We start from the raw sequence: 23003 nt of genomic DNA on the forward strand, positions 1-23003 counted from the left end.
CAATTAATTCCATGAACTTGTACATCTAAATCAATGTTTGAGGAAGCCAAGGTCATGGTTCTCCTAAGGTTGCGATTTAATTCACCAAGATGTTGTTTAATTGAGTATGTGCTTCGTATTTCAATTATTGATACTTGTTTAGGGTTGTGATAGTTCTAGGAATTTGCATGCTTAATCAAGATGAGTAACGTCATGTTTGCTTACATGTCTCATATTCGACTTAATGTGCTTATGTGCTACTTTGTTGTTTAACTAGTACTCTTCGTTATGTTGAACTATTTTTAGCATATCTTTAGGATCAATCATATTTCAAACTAGACTTGTCGAGTCACCGAAATGTCCACTAATGTATTATAACCTTTATATTAGGTTTATAATAAAACTATCACATTGTGAAGTGACTATATGAAGGAAACTTCTCGGAATGGATCAACACCATCCGATGTGGTCAGTATATATATTTAGTGATCATTTTAAAATTTCATCCAATTCGGAACTCGTTTGACCGTTAGAATTTTCGGTAAATCGAAAACACCACTAATATGCCCTAAGGGAGAACATATTACAAATATACGAATTCCTAAAGCCGTTTGCACATATGAAATCACCTGATTTTTATTACCTATCGTGTGCGATCGAACTGAAAAAATCTATTGGGAAAGCCCCGGTCAATTGGGTTTCAATATGTCAAAATGCCTCTTTTTTAGTTAACCGTTGGTACGAACGGTCAAACCATGTCCAAAATGGACAAAATTTTTACGGGTTCCCTAAATATATATACCGATCACATCTACTGGTGTCGATCGACCATATTTCGAACCGGACTTGTCGATCGCCGAAGTGTCCACTAATGTATTATAACATCTATATTAGGTTTATAATAAAAATATCACATTATGAAGCGACTATATGAAGGAAACTTCTAGAAATCGATCGACACCATCCGATGTGATCAGTATATATATTTAATGATCATTTGAAAATTTCATCCAATTCGAACCTCGTTTTACCGTCGGAATTTCCGGTAAACCAAAAACAACACTAACATGTCATAAGGGGGGACCCATTACCAAGATGCGAATGAGGAAAGCTGTTTACATATTTGAAATCACCTAATTTTTGTCACCGATCGTGCGTGGTCACAACGAGAAAAACCATTTGGCAAAGCCCCGGTTAAATGATGTCTGAATTGGATGAATTTTTTATAAGGTCCCTAAATATATATATCGATCACATCTATTGGTGTCGATCGACAATATTTCGAAACTAGAATTTATTTGTGACTTTTTTAGAATGTTTTCTAATAATTGTTTTATTGTTTCAAACCCTTAAATTAGAGTATTATATTTTTTCTAATATAAGTCTGCAAGGCCCGGTCCGTAAAAGTCCTCAATGCCCGCTTTAGGTGGGCGGAGTTGGATCTTCATATTTGTGAAAATACTCGGCCCGACCCGCCACTTATTTAAATTTACCCGATCCCGACCCATCACTCATAGGCCCGGCCCGCCCGTTCACAAGCCCTAATTTCACATACCAAAGTTGTGTATAGTTTAAAACTTGAAATACCAAAATAAAGTTTGTCAAAACATGAGGTACATAAGTTTATAAAGGCCAAACGTCAGGTACCGTCCGGACAAATCTCCCTTTTTCATATAACGATATGGGATGGATCACGTGCATACGTCGTGTGAAGTAACAGTACACTGCTGAGTGCTGAGGGCTGGATTTGGCGACATTGCCGATCTGAATCAATCCTCTGTGAACCAAAATGTTCATCAAGAGCTCTGACAGATCATACCCTCCCAAATGCCTATTTTGATTGCTCTGTAAACCGACCCAATTGGGGAATTCTGGAAATGGGAGGAGGTTCAGCTCTTAAATTAGAATCATGGCAGATGATAATGTTGGCTCTCCTATTAATGCTCGGCTCTTTCTACGCTGGAACTCTCTTCCGCCAAAATGCTCCCGATTACGTCTCTCAGCTTTCCTACAATTTTTCAGTTCCCGGTAAGCTTTGTTTCTTGGTCCAATATCGAATTTAACAGATTTCTGGGTACTAAATCTGAGTTTGATTAGAACAATTTTATACTGTGGATTATGGCAGGTACTTCCACTTTTGCAAATAGGGTTAAATTAACATATAGAAGAACACCACTAGTGATACCAGAGACTGGTGTGGATGTTTGTCCATTGAGTTTCAATGAATACATCCCTTGCCATAATGTTTCCTACATTCAAACTTTGCTCCCCAGTTTGGACACAAGTAGAAGACAAGAGCTAGAGAGACACTGTCCTCCAGTAGTAGAGCGCTTGTATTGCTTGGTTCCCCCACCCAAAGACTATAAGATACCAATAAGATGGCCAACCAGCAGGGACTATGTGTGGCGAAGCAATGTGAATCACACTCATCTTGCTCAAGTCAAAGGTGGCCAAAATTGGGTTCATGAGAAGGATCAACTCTGGTGGTTCCCAGGTGGCGGTACCCATTTTAAACACGGTGCACCTGAGTACATTCAGAGGTATCCGCAATGATTTTGGTTTCTTACCCCTTTGTCTCTCCATTGATGTCATTTACAATCCTGCACTCTTTGTATTAGTACTTATATGGCATTGAGGTATATAATTTTCATGTGATTAAGTTGATGTCAACCTAAATCACTGATCAAATTTTGGGGTGGCTTACATTAAATGCAACATATTTTGACATTTTATGATGTTGATTTCAGAATTTTCAGTTGCTCTAATAAATTTTATTGGGTTTTGCAGATTGGGAAATATGATAACCAATGACACAGGTGATTTACGTACTGCAGGGGTTGTTCAAGTTTTGGATGTTGGTTGTGGGGTTTCCAGCTTTTCTGCATTCCTTCTTCCCTTGGGTATACAGACCATGTCCTTTGCTCCCAAGGATGGCCATGAGAATCAGATTCAATTTTCTCTAGAGCGAGGGATTGGTGCAATGATCTCTGCAATAGCAACAAAGCAATTGCCATATCCCAGTAGCTCGTTCGAGTTGGTTCATTGTTCTAGGTGTCGTGTCGATTGGCATGCAAACGGTAACTGTCTGTTATATACATAGTTCATATGTATTACTGATCTACATGGTATCCATATACAATCATATTAAAAGAAAGATAAAGCTAAAGAAGTTTAAATGTAAAATTAAGTTGGGAGTTCAATGTCTCCACAAGATGGTATCTGTTGATATCAAAACAATGAGAGATCATGAACTCAGTATTTACAAATTTCGATTGCAAATTTATATTTTTCCCCATGTTCGATGAATGTGACTCACATTATTCGTATAGCAATTTATCATGACTTATTTGCCCGGTATTCTATATAAAGAATAAACTATAATACTTTTGTGCTGGGATACGAGGAATAACTATGCAATATATATATTTGGTGAGAATACTGTATCAGTGACTGTATTAACGGAGTAGTGTGTCAAGTCTTGTTACTGATTTACTGCTCCTTTGTGAGTTGGTCTTATGTAGTGTTCATTTTTTCATGTGTGTGCAGATGGGATTCTTCTAAAAGAAGTGAATCGCCTTCTGCGTTCTAATGGATACTTTGTGTATTCAGCTCCACCTGCTTATAGAAAGGATAAAGACTTTCCAATAATTTGGGACAACTTAGTGAATCTGACTTCGGCAATGTGTTGGAAACTCATTTCTAAAAGAGTTCAAACTGCTATATGGATGAAACAAGAAGATCAGTCATGCCTTCATCGCATTTCAGAACAGAAACTAATTGATATATGTGATGCTGCTGATGATTCTAAGCCATCCTGGAATATGAAATTGGGAAACTGTATACAAGTAAGGGGCATGCATACAAATGCTCCAAAACTACCTCTTAAACCAGAGCGTCTTTCAATATACTCAGAGAGCCTAAAAAAAATAGGTTCACTGCTTCTCCTTTTCATTTTCCTTTTATTTTACTTTATATATCTACTGCTTTCTGTACTCCCCAAGTTGACGTGAGGCGCCTTCATGCACATAACACCATTTTCCTTTTATTTTACTTTATATATCTACTGCTTTGGTTATTATGATGCATATTTACTCGTTATATAAAGTTACAGTGATGAGGACATCATAGCCAAACCTTTCTAGTTTTATGAACGGAAGAGATGGAAAATAGAGCAACCAATCATTACTTTTCTTTATGGTTTGATTGATTTCTCTCTGGATATTAATTGGCAGCTTAAAAGAAGTCTGATCCTAGGAGTCTTTAGGCTTAGTGTCATTTCAAGAGTCTTCTTGTGCTTTTAGTTTCTTTTCAAATTAGGAGTTTAAGTTTTACTTTGTTAGCTCTTTTATGTTTCAGTTTCTGATATTTAAGAGCCCTAATGAGTATTTAAAGCTAGTAGTTGTCAGTTATGAACTTTAGTATAAATAATGTAAGAGCCAATAGGCTGATATATGTTGTGTGGAATAAAGAGTTAATCAGATTTTCTGAGTTTTCCTGTGAAGGGATTGGTGTGAAGCCCGAAGCCTAAACAAGGATGTGAAGCCTACACTAGGGTGTGAAGCCTAATTAAGGGTGAGAAACCTGGGAGTGATTCATATTGTCAAAGAGTTCTGTGTGTGTTTTAGCTCTAAGATTTAGAGTTTGTTGATCCTGGTTCCAAGCAGCTACTATCCTGCGTCATACAGCAAACATTAAGGGTTATATTCATGCCTAGGCAATCCATATATCCACATAAGTACCTAATATTGACTTCTGATCAGCTATATATAGTTTTACTAAGATTGTTGATCTTTACACAAATAGTACTTGACTATGTATGAATTTACTATGTTTTTCCTTTATTCCTTATAGTCCTATTTCTTACAAACTGAAACGCATCACACTGAGGGTTAAACAGAGAAAGATTGAGCTTGCAGAGAAAGATTCTAGAGTTATACTCTGTAGGCTGCAGGTTCTTTTCACCCGATCCTGCTTTGGAGACCTCATCTCCAAACTTAAACCAAATTTTGAGCAGGCCTCATCAATGTTATAATATAAGGGTCGGAGAGCTTGTAACGGGAGAGGGGTTTTCATTTTTTATTTATGAACTTCAAAAATAAATATTGCTCAGTCTGACAGATTTGTCATCATTGTGTTCATAATAGGTATAAGTCAAGAGGATTTTACTTTGGACACTGTCTTTTGGCAAGATCAAGTTCAGCATTACTGGCGGCTGCTGAATGTGAACAAGACAGAAATACAAAATGTCATGGACATGAATGCTTTTAGTGGTGGATTTGCTGTGGCCTTAGATTCATCGCCCATGTGGGTGATGAATATAGTACCTGCTACCTTGAAGAATACTTTGTCTGCCATTTATGACCGTGGTCTGATTGGTGCTTTCCATGATTGGTATGTTTTTTTTTGTAACTGTGGTGTCCTGATGCGAGAATCTGAATATCAATTTGTTGGTTTAAATTGAAAATAAAGAAAATTATGTAATTAAAAGTTAGAAAATAGATACCCAAAGTTGGTATTTGACATCTTATCCCTATCCAATGTCAGGTGTGAACCGTTTTCTACTTATCCACGCACATATGATCTATTGCATGCCAACCATCTCTTCTCTCATTATAAGGAATGTGGAGAAGGCTGCTTGTTGGAAGATATCCTTTTGGAAATGGACAGAATGATAAGGCCACAGGTAAAATAATTGATTAATGTTATTTGTTGTTTGTGATCTAGTATCTAAAACATAAACTTATGGTATATGTTACAATAAGGTTGGAAAACAATTTCTCGTCATGCTAAGTTGGAAAATAATACCTTTTGTATACCTCTTATGCCAAGCTGCATCATTAGATCACCATCCTTTTCCTTCCCTATTTCTCTGAACTATGAAGTCGAATATACATTATCATCTCCAATCATCTTTTTGGAAATGATTTTTTCCAGTCATCTTCCAATCATTAATCATTCTTTTGTCATGACCTATGAAATCAAATATACATTCTCATCTTCTGATCATCTTTTTATTCCAAGCTGCATCATTAGTTCACGGTCCTTTTCCTTGCCTTTGTTCATGAACTATGATGTCGAACATACATTCTCATCTTCCAATCATCTTTTTCTAATATACTTTCTTTGCTTTTGTGTTATTGGACATTATATTAACCTTTTGAAATAATAGTAATAATAATAATAATATCAATAATAATCATAAAGCAGTGTGAATGCAAATGTGTAAGTAGTGAGGGTGATAGATCGTTACTAAGAACGTCTATAATAAACCATGTAAAACATCATTGTTATTATAGAATAAGCAGAGATCGTTCAGTCTGGGGAATCAAAAGGGTCTCAAAACTTATTATGTTATTGGGTGATTTGATTTTGATTATAAAACTACTACTGAAAATAAATCCTAAATTACTATTTACATGATCGACTTCTCTTTAACAAACTTAAACCAAATATACCATTACACCATATAATTACAAGTTCGAACATATCATGCATTCTAATTTAACCAATTTCATACTCTTTAGACACCAATACAATTAGAGTCTTAGGAGATCATCTAATCATGTAAGATTTCAATTAACATTTAGATTGACTTAGGGCCTAATCTAAATTTGCATGCAATCAAATTCAATAACACTTAAAGTATAAATTAAACAAGATTATATTTAAGCATCAAATATTTGTTGGAGAATGTTTCATGTGTGGCGTTACCCACCATGGTTCCACATGCAAATTTCCAGATTTTTTTCCACTTTAATCAACTCAAACCGAACTTACTTAGGACATGATTCGATGTGTGTCAATATGGTTGATGAATCTAGCACTCAAACACAATCTTAGGGACTGCATCTAAGCACTAAATTCATATGCACATATCTGAAAATTATCTAAAAGTATCGGTTTTGGGCTGTTTGGTCCATCAATGCACGGCTAGGATCTTGTGCATCGAATGACTCCTTTTTCATGGTAAATTCAGCCTTTATCTCCTCCTTTCTCTCAAGGTATATCACGACTGAACTCTTATCCTTTTTTATTTCAAATGGCACGGCTCCTCTCTTCATAATCCTTAGGTGTACACGGCTTCTCTTTGAATGCACAGCTGAACTCCCTTCTTTTTCTCAATGAACTTGGACGGCATCTTGTCTTCATTATCCTTAATCCGTGTGTTATCTTCAATTGGTCTTCCTTTGTCATACACAGCTCCTACTTTCTCTCTAGAAACTCACGACATCTCTTCTTATCCATGAGCTGATTGATAGGCACGGCAATGGACTCCTAGAAATTCTCTAGAGTCTCACACGGCTATGAACTCCTTTTTCTCCCTTTGATGTCGTGTATTATCCCTTCAATTCCGAAATTAATCTCCTTTAAATCTTGAATGATAGCTCGGCATATGACTCCTCTTTTATTCCAAACCGTGAATAGCTTCCTCCTCAAGTCTTGTTGTGCTCTTCCTCTTCTTATCCCACACGGCATAGAACTCATTTTCCTCTTTGATTATGTCTTAAATTCATATCTGAAAATAAGAAAATAAAATCATAAATAAAGATAATATATTTCGAAAATTATGTCCTAATCTAGACAATTGTGTCTTAAAAAGACACATGTAATAGATGAGCTCAGCTAGATTAAGAAAGTTTCTAATTTGCAAAAAAAAAACTTACTAGAACAAGTTACTAGAACATGAAAGTTCATTTAGGAAAGTTTCGTAAAAAAAGTTTCAGTTCAAGTAAAACTCTCAAATGATACGTTTCCTAGTCTATCAAAAATTACTAATGCAAGAACTCTCAAGATATCACTAATGCGATCAAAACGTAGAAAGATAAAGACTCATAATCAAACTAGATTTCCTAGTCCTATAAGGATTCCTACTCAAACTAGAACTGTAGACCAATTCTGCGTTTTAAACTTGTTTAAGCACAAAAATGCATCAAATACCACTCAAGACTCCTACTACAACTCAATGACTCAATAGTAGGGTTGGGACCGGTACGAGACGGTCCGGTATTGTGCTCATACCGATACCATACCGATTTTATATTTCGGTATCGGTTCGGTACTACCATTTTCAACCTCAATACCGAACTGAACCGATACCGTTCAGTTTCGGTACGGTTCAGTACTTTTTCGGTACCAAACTGGCAAATTGCACAAAACCTACATATGCATCATTCACTACACTAACTAGGTTCAATTATGAAAAAAATTCACATAAAAGATACAATTAACAAACTTCACATTTTCACAAAGCTGAAAAGATACAAATTGAAAGCAATTCCTACAACGGCATATACTTCTGCATAAATTGAGAGTTTTACACTATTCAAATTCATACTTCTACATAAGAAAGTAAACACAAAATCCAAACTCTTTCGATTTGAAACGAACACAAAGTCAAACCATAACCCAAAGAAAGTAAAACCCAAAACCCAAACCGAAAGGCGAAGACGCGAAGTGAAAGAATGAAGTCGTGAAGTGAAGGAGACAATGAGTTTTCGATAGAATGGTTAGGGTATATTAGCTTTTGTGAACCCTAAAACCCCCCCAAAAATGAGTTTTTATGGTTTCGGTACGGTTCGGTATGTTCGGTATCGGATCTAATAGAACCGACCCGTACCGATTATATACTTTCGGTATCGGTATCGGTTCAGTATTGGAAATTTGTACCGATTCATTCCGTCCCGTTGAGATTCGGTACGGGACGAACGGTTTCGGTACCATTTTTTTGGTACCAACTCCTAGCCCTATTCAATAGTACAACAATAAGAGCTAAGCAAAGTACAAACGGAGGTAAAAACATGTTAAGAACGTCGCACAAAGTGCTCATATCTTGAGACCTAGAAAACCTAGATGTTTATAATGATTGGTAAGAACACCTTGAGCAGCAATTTAATACAATTCAGTGAATTCACCAAGTAATTGTTAAATTGTACTGTGCCATAGATCTTTCACCATCAATATTTTTAGCAGTTTACAATGTACTTTTTATAGCAATAGGGCTTAATTTCTTTTATTCTCCATATTAAAAGCATTAAATTTTATTTCTAACAGTTTTTACATTCCTAGGATCGATCTTAACATGTTTCTTCTTTTGTATTTCATTTGTTGCACTCCAATTTTACTTTTATGTATTTGTCACCATATATTTATTTATCATTTTGCTCACTGGATCAAAATATAGAAGTGTTTCTTATGAATATTTGTTTTTGAATACACAATTGTTATTTTCATTGTCATTTTCCGTATTCCCATATTGATATAGCACCAAGTGAATTGACAGAATGTAGAGTCTAAGGATATAGAAAACGAGGGAAATCAGGGATTTAGAAAGACTAAAGTGACTGTTCTAGTGTTTATTAATCACACGGACTGTTCTGCATAGATAGCTACTTCTTGAAACCTTACATTCAAATGTGTTCATGAAAAAAATTTCATATGACAATTTCATGCTAATGCATTTCTTCCAGCACTGTTAAAATTGTTTAGCACTTGGTGCTGGAACCCACTGGTGGATTACTTTATTAAAGAGTAACTCTTTCTTTTTTGGCCCGCCAAAGTATATCTCTTGCAACTTGTTACCATCCCAAGTTGCAAATGATTCGTAATGGTATTGTGTTGATGTGCAGGGATTTATTATCATTAGAGATGAGGAAGCTTTCACATCAAAGATCCAGGATCTTGCTCCAAAGTTTTTATGGGAGGTTGAATCACATTTGCTGGACAACATAAGGAAGAAGGGTGAAACCGTGTTAATATGTAGGAAGAAGTTTTGGGCAATCGTCTGAAATGTATCAGCAGACGTACAGCTTTGCCAATATAATTTCCTGAAGATGTAAATTTCATTTTGCTTTCTCTCTTTTGTTTTTTCTTTTGGGTGGAAGAGATGCTAAGAGCCTAGCAACTGATGTGTAATTCAATGTATATACCTTGATACATTGAATGTGTTATTCTATCTGTGGGGTGAACTTATTGCATGTCCCCATAGATTAGATGAATGTCGTCGAAGAGTGTTTATTCCCTGCATTATGTCATGTTCAGTGTAACCCAAAGTTCACCCCGTTTACGGGGTAGATACTGTAGTGACTTATGTTTTTTGCACTGTTACAAATGTCTATACTGTTCCGAACATGTACAATAGAGTTTATTTCATCCAAATGTCCCAATTTCTAGGAAAAGCTATCTGCACAGATGTAATATCTTGTTGCTACTTACCAGCAAGTTATTGTGGGAAGGGGTGACAGGAGAAAGGTCGTCCTTAAAAACAAAAGAAAGTTATTTTAGTAAAATGATATTTGGATGTTCAGTCCAAGAGGAAGGGTGGGTGAAGTGACAGTTCTTTACGAGGGTCCAGGGAGCAGCAGGGTGATTGAATCAGAAATGCAAGTTGAGTTTTGGCTAATAAACTCGCAGTTTAACATCAATTGGATCAGTATATATGGTCTGATTAATAATCAATACAAGTGAAAAAGGCCATGTCATCCATAAAACTGTTATAACAATAGCAGCAAAAGCAATTACTGATGCTGTCTGGAGCTTTGTGTCTTGCCAACACCACTTAATGTCAATGAATCACTTAATGTAGATTGGCCATCCACTTTCACTCTTAGGCTGTTTATTGGATAAGATTCGACGATTGCTCTTGGGAAAATTCTCTTTGTTGGCCATCCTCCCAAATTGTTAAGAATTGCTGCTCATATTGGATGTCATAACACCTCAAATTCTTCGAGAACTATTTCTCACAGGTCCAACAAACTGAAGCTTCTCCCTAAACATTATGTGAAGTTCATTTCAAGCAACAGCACGTTTTATTATTTGAGATAAAATCTCGATTTTGGCTCGCTGATTGGTTTGTCAGAGTATTGGTCACTCACTTGTAGATGTCTGGCTTTAATTCAAGGTCTAAAAGCAAACAAGAAAAGCATGCTTTTTTTAGAATAAGGGTCGAATGAGATCCAGTTTATTGGTTGTATACAGAGGAAGATGTGATATCCCATGAAAGACACATAATTTTCAGATGAATTGATAGGTGCAATCCTTTATACCAATTGAAACCCATCATGTGTTGAGAAACTAATTTTGATGCCGATGCTTCAGCTTGCCTCACTTGGCCATAGGCAACAATCATAGGAAGTGTGTGGATCGGATCCATGCCTTCATTTTTATATGTTGATAAATTTGACTCTTGTTCTGTAAGGATTTTGTTGCGGATGCCTATTTACCACATTTCGACATCAGATGTTTGAATATGCGTTCCTTACTAGAAAAACTAATCTGTATATATCAATACATTCAACTTTACTAGTTCAGTTAAAATTTCTTGTGTTGTAATTCTCTTTTACATATGTTTCTTGACTAGTGCTTCATGTAGTATAGTATTTTTCTATGTCTATTTCTATTTCATTGTATATATAGTAAATGCTATTGTGTTGTTGACTTGTGCATGAGGGTAAGTATTCGGGTACTAATTGTATTCCCCACGTTTTGCTGCGGTTTTATTTTCATGAAGCATCGTATACTTCATACTTCAGTTTGAGGTTAAAATAAAGCGAAAAATTGGATGGCATGGGTGCATTATTCAAAGTTGTAGCAATTTTTTGTGCATTCATTCATGATTTGGGAGTCGACAACGATGAACAACATTTAAATGGAATAAACGATGTAATCCAAATTACATAGTTTGGGACTTTTGTAACAATATAACAGGAGCTGCATTTTGTGTAGAACATGTGCATAGACTACATACTATTTAATTACGTATAAAAAATAAAATAAAAATGTTGTTACAAAAGACCAAATGAGCTATATAAGTTTTGGTGTCCATGCAGCACAACACATCCTAATCAGGGTCAATATGTGGGCGGATCTCTAATATGTTATGTTCATGCCTAAATTGAAATAAAGGAAGAAGTTATATGAATGAAAAAGGCTAGAACTCATTAACACAACTAAAAATCTAATGAATTCAAATGAAACCATTCGCACCTAAGTATTGCAAAATCAAGCATTCAAAAAGTCAATGTTGTTTATTGGCAAAGTGCATAATCAATCAAGGCCAAATGATCATGACAATAAGTTGAGACCAAATCAAAAACTTAAAATTTATGAAAACAAGAACCAATCTTAAAAATAGAATTAAGTTCACAATCAGGTATGCTCTTACCTTTGAGCCTCAGAAATGTAGAAACCATCCAGACACATCAAGGCATAGGTAAGTATATCACAGCTCATATACTCAAAAGACAAAGGGAGAAACTAACTAACCTTCTTCTAGTGTTAGGTTAATATTAACCTAGTAACGTTTGTCTTATTCTTATTCTTTTACTTTATCTTTTTGTATATTTATCTATTTCTTATTACGTTTCCTACTCATGTTAGGAAAATATGCAAATGATCGGAAACACGTCAAAAAGAGTGGATTTAGCGCACATTCTGGATTCGGGTGAAAGTTTCAAGCAAAAAAAAAACAAATGTGGAGATTTCACAAGAAAACAAAAGTCAACGCTAGAAAATGCTGGTTAAACTCAGGCGATGAGAAGGTGGTTACCGGAAATGGTGTTGGCTGAAGTCAATAAGTCAATGGAGTATTGATGAATCATGAATTGTGGATTTAAATTTAAATTCAAATTCAAAATAGAAGAAGACAAATGAAGGTTACCATTTCAAGAACAAGATCCACAATTTGTGCTCCATGAATTGTGGATTTAAATTTAAATTCAAATTTAAAATATAAAAAGACAAATGAAGGAGACCATTTTAAGAACAAGATCCACAATTTGTGCTTTCACATTTGTCCACCATATCTAGTCATTCATCCCCTTACATCTCCACCATTCATTTGTGATCCTAAGGCCTTTAAATACCCTCATTCTCCCCAAAAACGGATTACACCCTTTTACCACACTAAAACTCCATCAAAACTTCATATTTTCCATAGTTTCAACATAGTTTTCTTAGGCTTAATTCATAGATATCAAGTTGTGTAGAGAGAAGTGTAAAGTGTCTTGGAATTTCACTAAAAACCAAAGATCATTTACACCTTTGATCAATCACAAACTTGTTTCATAAATTTGAGTTGGAGTAAAAAGTTGTGATAGTGTGGGGGTTTTACCAAAGCCATACTCACTTCAATCTCTTCATCCTCTACTCATTATCATCCTCAACCATTGTTCTTTGTTCCTAGATTGTGTGGATAAAGTATTGTGTTTATGGAGTTCTTCTTTTGTTAGAACCCAGTAATACCATACTTAGAAGCACTTTCTTTCTTATTACATCTTTGTGGGTAGTGAACCTTTAGAGGTACGGTTTGGTATCATTTCTACCAAACCTTTGGTAATTTCTTCTCTCTTTACTCTACTTCTCTTTTGATGTATTTCATTTTCAAGGGTTTGTCGTATTTAATGGGTTGTGAGTAGTTGGATTTGAGACTAGGCTAGCCCTAGCCAAACTCATGTACTAATGAATTCATTTTATTCTTAATTGATGTTGATGCATATTGAATCTATGAGCTTCTACACTTAAAATGCTTACTGAATGTGTTCCTAGTTTTGTCACCTAAAAATATGTTTAAGTAATTAATCAATCGGAACTTGAACTTAACAACTTCTTAAATCCATGAGCATGAGTAGCTTTTACGTGGTGGCTTAGTGTTTCTTATAGGAAATATTAAGTTGCTTGGATTTCTTATCTTGAACTTAATATTTGTGTCATGAGTGTAATTACTCTAAGGGGGTGTTATGCTTGTGGTACATAGCCCACTTATATTATAAGGTAATATAATTGAGACTAAGGTTGTGTGATTTAATTTGGCTCCAAAAGACTTTGTTAAATGATTAGTTTGTTTCTTGGTAGCTTCACCAAAGCACTAGGGGGAAGTTTGTCAAATATATTTATGCATTAATCTTGAGTTACATTTGTGCATGAGTAAGGCTATGTATAATGCCTATGTCTCTACTCTTCTTTTGATTATATCTCTACATTTACATTTCTTTGTTGTTTTGTGCAAGAATTAGTTTGCTTAGCTTAATTCTAAAATCAACCAAGCCAATTCACTATCACTTGTTAATATCATCTACATGACTCTTAGCTTCTAAAAGGCTAAGGTTGTGAACTTGTAAAAAATTAGAATGCATGTTTTTCTAGTTTTTCTTGCGGAAATCTAGTTAGAGTTGAGTTTCCCTCAATCTTTTGGGTACGATACTCTACATTTTCCCTTATTAAAACTTGACCTCCTATACTTGGGAATATGTAGCTTTACACACAAATACATATAATCATACTTAAGTGATGCAACTAACATCTAATTGTAAATGAATTTTCAATCTGCAAGCTTTAAGTTATTACCTATAAAAATAGATAACAAATGATAAGTAATAATGAGCACAGTCAAACAAAACAAGATAAAAGGCATGGTTTTTCAACTAATAAAAGTAATAAACTAAAATTGATATGCCAAAATCAATATGGTATACATAGAGCACATGCTCTATGTGTCAAATCACAATTTGTTTTCTCTAGGGTTTTAGTTTTGAATAAAGGAATGTGTTATCCAATAAATTTACATGTATGAACTCCAAGAAGCATGAGAGAAGATTTCAACTACCTCCTTCAGCTCAAACGCGAAATGTGTTGCAAAAATCAGAAAATGGTGATGGTTTATTACTAAAACAAACGAACAACATCTTTGCATTTGCAATTCCTTTGGAAAACAAAAGGCATGCAGATTCACAATCTATTTGCACGTCAAATTAGTGAATCAATTGAGCCACACAATGCATAAGATGAGAATAACTTACCACTTTCCTCAACCCCTTTTGACTGAGAATTCAAATCTACTCCAAACTTGGTAATATTATCAAATGCATATATGTTGTTTAAAGACCAAAAGAAGTGCTCAAATATCAAGCAAACCTCGATATCGCAAACCTAGAATAAGATTAATCCACACTCGATCATCACCAAAACGGGAAAAAAATTAACAATTCAAATAAGTTCAGAAGGCGTATCATATACAAGAATTGAACAGCTTACTTAGCTACAGTTGTGAGCTTCTAAGCATAGAAAAAATATATCAGAGAGTCTCTAAACCAAACAGAGACAGAGAGAGCATAATGGACGAAAGTGAGTCGGCTGATCGAAAAAAATATGCTTCATTTTACAATCTCACATTTTCCCTCCCCAAAAGTTTTGACAACTTTGTCACTTGTAAACAATATTACAGTAAGCCATTAATCAACAAATGAATAAGGACTGAGGACAAAATTGACCTCATTAGTGAACAGTAATTGCATGAATTCCTAAACTCACCAAATATTATATTATAAATATGTAATTTTGAAAAGCATAATAATCTACTACATGTAGTTCATGTAATTCATGTTAAGAAAAAAAATAACGGGAAAGAAAGATGGAAAGAGCTAGCTGGACCAAACATACAGAGAAAAGCAAAACTGATGGAAAAGGTTGTGTCTAATTGTCAGGTGGCATGCAGCTGAGAAAAGCAAAGCTAATAGTAGTCCAATGGTTACTTTCTCTTAACTGCAGTTAACACAGTGCCGTAGGAGAAGGCAGAGACATCACACCCTGAGATGACAAGAAAGAGGATGGGAGAGATCGAGGGGATGGATCATTTCGTGAATGACAAGTCCATCTGTGAGATGCATGAAGTAAGGAAAAGGCATGCAAAAAGAATTAGAGTGATCAGATGGATCGACTAGTTTGAAAACCAACAAACAAAGGATTAGACATATCACTGCTATTGATATGAGATGGGATGATCTCTCTGTCTCATACTACCTCTCATCCCATTTTAATGAAGAGTCCCATATATCACCACTAGCCTAGCAACTAGGCGGTCTCTGAGAGAGAGTACTTAAATAAATATATATATATATATTACCAGTGCACGAGGGAGTCAGTGCCAAGCCAAGCCAAGACAACACCACAACTATGTGCATCTGCAAGATACAACTGAATCCCTCAGAGGTTCTTCTGCAGTTCTGCTGCCGCTACAGTAATAAATTACATGCTGATTCAATAATCCGGGACAGAGAGAGAGAGAGAGAGAGAGAGAGAGAGAAAGAGGAGATGGGTTTCTGACACATGTGCATGGAGATGGGTTCCTAGCTATACCGGAAATGAATATGTTGTTGTATTGTATGGTACGGTTGTTTGCCGTCTTCTGGTAAAATTTAAAGAATTTAAAGTGACCATGCTAGCTATGGACTGGTTCTCATTAACGATCTTAAGAAATTATGTATATTGATTCAAAGAAAGTGTACGAAGCGATCTGTGTGTGGTATGCCGGATGTTGGGACTTGGGGGGAAGGAACAGATCGATGGAGTTGAAAGGTCAGTTCAGATGTCATATCCAGTTCAATTCTTCGTCACATCTCTCTCTCTCTCTCTCTCTCCCTCCCTCTCTCCTCGTCTTGTCACCTCTCTCTCTCCTCGTCTTGTCACATCGTAGCCCATATCATTAAGACACCCATAACGTTGGTTTTTTCTTTGAGATAGAATTAAAACACCCGTCAGGATGAATGATCCCTGCTTTCTGGAAAACTTAAACTCGATCGGAGTTAAATAAGGACGAACGTACGTACTAACAAATAACTCATGTTTTTTTTTTGAGAGGTAGATTGATACACACTAATATTGTATGAGTTTTTTTTTCCTAAATAATACTAAACCCTAAATTTCATATTTTTTGTTACAGAAAAGTGCAAGTGCATAAATATATTAGCTCATATCAAGACCATTACATACTATCACGGTATCATCTAGAGAAGAGGATTAAAGCTTACAGACGAAAAGACATCTACATGGTATACAAGAATAGACCATTTATGAAGGAACTAAAACTCACTTTGTTTTAAAGGCAGGCCTATATCCATGGACAAAGCATAGAATTTAGGTTTAAGAAAAGCTATCTAAATCTTTCCTGACCCATCACACTAGGGCTAGGGAGTTTCCAAAGTACTGATACTTGAGAACATCTTCTCTCATCACTTTTGCTTTCGAATCTATTTCACCCGACTTGAATTTATTCTTGGTACTTGGAGGGCGGCCATGCTTTTGCTTCGAAGGAGCTTCAGAGACTTGAAACAGTAGTGTCAATAAGAACAAACTTACTTTCTAAATTCTCTACTAGACTAAATGATTTAGCAGAAATTTGAGAAGGGAAGGCAGGGGTCTTAATACGCTTTGAGGGCATGTCTCTTGGAGTGTTAGACGTACGTACGTAGTTGCAAAAGGAATGTACGTACCATGAAAAAGGAAGGAGTAGATTTGGTATCGGCGGAGCTCGAACAAATGAGAATTGAGAGCGGGTTGTACTGTAGCTGATGCTTAGGGTTGAAAACTTAAATTTTTAAATTTTTGTGTAATAAACTAATGATGTTTGGACCATTTGTGACTGTGTAATGATGGCAAATTGGCTATCTACTTTGTTCGGTCCAGATCCTAATGAGATTGATTCCGGGTGTGATGTATTCTTAAATACACAAATCTCATCTAGATCTCATCTCGAATTTAAAGAGTGAGACCGGACGCGGGTCTAGCCCCATTATGTCCCGTGCCCAGCCCTAGTTAGTCTTATTTCCTACTAGTGCAAGGAAGATGGGAAATAAGATTTCCTTCTAAATTAAGATAGAAGTTTTAATAAATGATGATACTTGTATGAGGTATATAAACCATTAGATAGTACTCGTTCCCATAATGCAAAGCTCAAAAGCCTTCAGGTCAAATATTGATATCTTTAATATTCAGTTTTTAGTTTTTATGAGTATATTTTCTCCAAAAAAGTTTCAGCCAAATTATTTAACGTTTCGATACCGAACTTAACCAAAGTAATGGACAAACCAAAAAATTTCAACCTGAAATGTTCATGTTCATAATTCCAATGATTATGATTACCCAAACGTTAACTTGTAACACCCCAACCCGAAAATAGGTTTCTTGTAATTTTAAGGCTTTGGACTTCGGTATTTAAGTGTTAAGTATTCTATATATTTCTTGTGGCTAGGTTACCCGGTTGAGCAAGTTTTTGAGGACGATGCCGAGATAGAACACACTTAGTCATATTTCATTGTGAGTTGGATTTTGTTTTTAAGGAAATTGCATGCAATTCACTTATATGATTTTTTTTTGAGTTGGTATTTTATTGACTCATCATGATCATTTTTTAAGTTTTCTCTTAAATTAATTGTCTAAGTATTTAGGTGATCTTGTGATATAAGTTTCAAGTAAAGTTGCTTGTGTTTGAAAAAGTAAGAAGCTCCTATTATGCTTAATTTATGAGTCTTATTTATCAATTTGATCCTCATAGTGGTTTATCATGTTTTCTCATGAATTCATTACTTATGTCTTTATCGGATTATATAGTTTGTGCATTTTTAAAGTAAATTACTTGTTTTGGAGTAAAACAAAATGAACATCCCAAATGCTTTACAGATATGATGTAATAAAAGTTAATGAGTTACAAAAGGGAGGAAGCTTTTGTTTTGAGTAAGTAAATTGAAATTTTCATTTGCTATACGAGTACCCAAACCCAAAAAGTACGATATATGATGATTCAGTTCTCCAATTATATGCATGTATACCTCCTCGCTTTGCTTGTGTATTGGCGGACGCACAAGTGCATGACCAGTTTTCCCGCTCTACCTGATGTGTACAGGTGTACAACCAATTATCCCCCCCCCTCTCTTGCTCTGCTCATATTGAGTTAGCTCGACATGAGTGCATGATCAGTTGTCCGCCACAGTCTGCCTACTTGACTTAATCCTTGTAGGTGCATGACTAATTTTAGCTGTGGGTACAAGTTTGGTAATGCTTTGAGTTCTAAGTTATTTTCAGTGATCAAGTTTCCAAAAAGTAACATGTTCATCCTTAGTTTTGTCTTCCTTATGAGATTTTATTATTATATTTGTACTATGAGTTTACTACATAATACAGTTCTTAAAGACTTGAAGTATTTCACATGTTTTACAACTCAGTGATTTATCTTCCCTAGTATATAAGTTTCATTGCATGCAAAACACTTTGCGAAAGAGAAATGATTTTAAGGAAATCAAGATTTATGAGAAGCAGTTTTACTATTAGCTTGTTTTTGTCTTCTCACTGAGTTTATTTCACATTTTCTATGTTATTATCTGGGCTCTTTGGTTTTCTGTTTTGCCCATGTTAGTGTAACTGAGGTTGGTACAATACTCACATCAGGGGCATATCCACTCAAACATCAGGTGTGCTTGTATATTGCTTAGTTGAGTTGTAGATATGTTGATATGAGAGTAGTCTGATGCTAATATCTATATTGATGTTGTGTTAAAATATTAGAGATGAGATACTTGATATATATTGTATTCATTGATGGATGTTGGAGTACGTGGTTGTAGTGGAGGAGAGTTGGTCTTAGTTGAGAGAAGTAGTAGCCTTGTGTTTTTAGAAGTGCATTATTTGATCTACAAATTTTGGGATAGTCCATTTTTAAGGGAGGTTATGCCGAATTTTTGACATAATCGTTCTCTAAATTTTGGCTACACAAGTCCATCTCAAAATTTCAACGGAAAATTCAGGAGTGTGTCTATCATAATCAATTTGGCAAGAAAATTTAGAGATGACCTACTCATTGGATGCTAAAAATAAAACAGTCAAAATTTGATATCTAACCGGAAACTTAGTTTCAAGGACGATGAACTTCGTATTATAAAACTCACCAATATGCTCCAAAGCGCTTTTATGTAAACTATTACATCGTGCATTATTACATTGATTTTTGAAGAGAATATCTTCTATATTGGCAGGGGGAGAGTCTCCTCGATCCGACAATCATCTAACATTGGAACGCCTAGCAGAGAGGTAGACTTTTTAGTGATGTAAAGAGTTTGTAGGAATTCGACTCTTCAAAAAAAAAAACAGAGAGAGAGAGAGAGAGAGGCAATATTCATTCCGACTTTGGAGTGATATGATGTCGTTTTATTGCAAGAGCGGCCTCTCCTCCACACGGAGTTTATATAGGTGGGCCTTCCACCATTTCATGAATCATGTCACTAATTGAGGACCAATTTTGTCCTCCTCTTGCTGAAAATGAACCTACTTTATACACTCAACAACTCAAGCTGCTTGATACAGATTATTATTTATATAATGGTATATAAGAACGTAAACTCTTAAGAACATTTTCCATTTGTAGTTAGCTGAAATACCTAGGGCCATTAGCAATAGTTAAGTACTTAATTGTAATATGCTGCTTAACTGTCTTCTTCTCTAATACGTTCATAAACTAACTTTTGGCATTGATTCGCTTTTGGGATTTTGGTATTTTGATTCATTAATTTCTTTATTTTTTGTACTTTTGAGCATATATTAATCTTGTCATGATTGATTGAGTTTTTTTGCAATTGATTATCTTTCTGTAACCTTGATTTTCTTAACTTTCTTATGATCAAAAGAAAGAGTTCATGTCAAATGAGATAATGATTTTCTCAAAGACCATGCTTATTTGAACTATTAGATCGTGTCCACAAATTGTATGCTAGTGTTTGTCACAATATCACGAATCATTTTACCAAGTCAAAATCTGACCTACCTTCCAATACTTTCAAAGGAAACACATACACATAACGAAAAAATGTCTTATCAAAATCCATTTGGGAAAAGCCGACACGCAAAAGCTGAAGAAAAAAAAAATGAAAGAAGAACAAAATGTCTTCTCAGACCCTGAGAGAGAGAGAGAGTTGGTAGTGTGCATTAGGAGTTTGAGCTGACTCCAATGACATTCCACCAAAATATATATATATATATATATATATATATATATATGGAATTCCATATATATGAATGTTTGACCCTTAAACCTCCACATAGAAACCTAACCGCACTTCCCATTTATGGAATTGTCACTTTCTTCAGAGTAACGATTAAAACATCTAATCAAAAACTTAGTCACCAAACAATACATCTAGATATGGATAAAGACATATCGATCTATGGGGTGATATCTAAGAGTTTCATGATTGCGGTAATCGGTTTTAGTTGACTCTTGACTATATATAGAAATATAGAATCTTAGGTGGTACGCATTTTATTGAGTTGTTTCTCTTCATTTCTCCACCTCTCACTCTCACTCCGATCGACTCTGATGGATTACAAAACAAAATGATTTTACGACCTGACCCTGATATATAAGGTTGTAACTCATCTGGGATTTCAACGTACTCTTCTATATATATAGACACACACAGCTAGCTATAGCAAGCTAAAATATCTGATTTCAAACCACTGAGTACACTTTAAACTGATATAAAGAAAGATCATGTAAAATCATTTGCATTGTAAAAGAGGCTACTATAATGAAAAACATACGGTACAGTACGTGAGTTGATACATAACTATACTGAAACTTTTAAGATAAAACCTTACAAATAGATATGTTTTCATTATATATGTATATACATGACCCTTCTAATGAGAGATTCTTTTTTTTTTGTTTAAAAAATAGATAGCTAATTCATCAACTTTTCGATTACATTTTCACATCTCCATTGTTCAATTTTTAGAGTCTAATGTGTTGATCACCTCTGTAAAATTTCAGCCAAAATGGTGATCGTTAAGGCATCAAATTTGGTGAAAGCAATGAACGCACAAAATCTATCAAACTTGAACCTCATGTTTATAAGTTAATTTTTCCAATTTTGAATGCCTTAAAAATCTCCATTATGACTGACATTTTACAGATATGATCTACACATTAGACTTTAAAAGTTGAACGGTGGAGATGTGAAAATGTGATCGAAAAGTTGGTGAATGAGCTATCCATTTTTTAAACAAAAAAATCAATATTAAACCGTATTTTTATTAAACCCTCTTCGTATCTGCCCTCCACCTCCAATGAACGATAATAAATCAACATCCTCAATATATACATGAGAATTACATGTACATACAAGGCTTTTCCGTGGTCTTTATTTATTCTTATGGTACGGATGTTCATTTTTAACTAATTTTTTGATCGAGTTTTCACATCTTCACCGTCCAATATCTAAATAATAACATATAGATCATCTCCAAAAAATTTCAGTCATTTTGATAACCGTTAAGATACTCATAACTTTAATTTTCTACTTAAAATATGAACGGTTCAAGTTCGTCAGATTTCAATTCGTCCATTGTGTTTGATTAGTTCGATACCTTACCGATCTTCAAATTGTCTGAAATTTTGTGCAGATGATTTATACGTTATTACCTAAATATTGGACGGTGAAGATGTTAAAAGTCGATCAAAAAGTTGGTAAAAAATGGAAATCCTTACATAAGAATAAATAAAGACCTCCTTACGGAAATGTTGTATATATATACTAAGGGTCGGCAATGGGGTGGGCTGGGCCAGGCTTTCTTATAATATCAAGATCCATGGGCTAGGCCTTATGGGCTTTTTCAGGACAGGTTGGGCTTTTTGGATGGGCCAGGCCAAACCGATTATATTTATTTGTAATTTATATTAACTAAGAAAAATTAGGATGTGGTAATTATTGAACTAAATACAAAATATAAGAAATATACCTTAATAATTTAATTAATTGACATATTTAACAAATAACTAGATATTTGGTTTTAAAAATGAATGGGCTTCGACGAGGTTTTGGGCGGGCTTTTTAGGGCTGGACCGGGCTTTAGCATTATAGGCTCCAATGGGCCGGGCCTAGGCTTTATACCATTGGCATTTACCCAACCTTATGCTCATAATGCTAGGCTTCAATGGGTTTTTCACTGGGTCAGGCCGGGCCTTGGCACATAGGGTCGCCAGGCCGCCCACGAGCTATTAGGGTCGCATGCCAAATGATGACCCTTAATTATATACACATATAAATGTATGTACCCATGCATATATATGCAATAATTAAGTGTTTTCATTATGGAACTATATATGAATATATATGATGCAAGAACAAGATGAATACCCAGTTGATTGAGGATTATTGATCAATCCTAGAACACACAAGGCATACAAGACTTCACAAACTTAGAAAACT

General features: G+C 35.1%; 1 protein-coding gene across 2 annotated transcripts; it reads left to right on the forward strand.

Moving 5' to 3' along the window:
* Nucleotides 1–1698: 1698 nt before the first annotated feature.
* On the forward strand, nt 1699–10049 carry LOC126799446 (probable methyltransferase PMT7). Of its 2 annotated transcripts, none has more exons than XM_050526650.1 (7): nt 1699–2007; nt 2105–2519; nt 2767–3056; nt 3526–3909; nt 5124–5370; nt 5524–5662; nt 9606–10049. In XM_050526650.1, the coding sequence occupies exons 1-7, from the start codon at nt 1857–1859 to the stop codon at nt 9762–9764; spliced, it is 1785 nt and encodes a 594-aa protein (XP_050382607.1). In that variant the 5' UTR covers nt 1699–1856; the 3' UTR covers nt 9765–10049. The 2 variants fall into 2 exon arrangements, with proteins under 2 accessions (XP_050382607.1, XP_050382608.1); XM_050526651.1 differs by having other exon boundaries at nt 1735–2007; nt 2253–2519.
* Nucleotides 10050–23003: the final 12954 nt, after the last annotated feature.

Source organism: Argentina anserina, chromosome 6 (assembly GCF_933775445.1).
Source record: "Argentina anserina chromosome 6, drPotAnse1.1, whole genome shotgun sequence".
Lineage (NCBI taxonomy): Eukaryota > Viridiplantae > Streptophyta > Magnoliopsida > Rosales > Rosaceae > Argentina > Argentina anserina.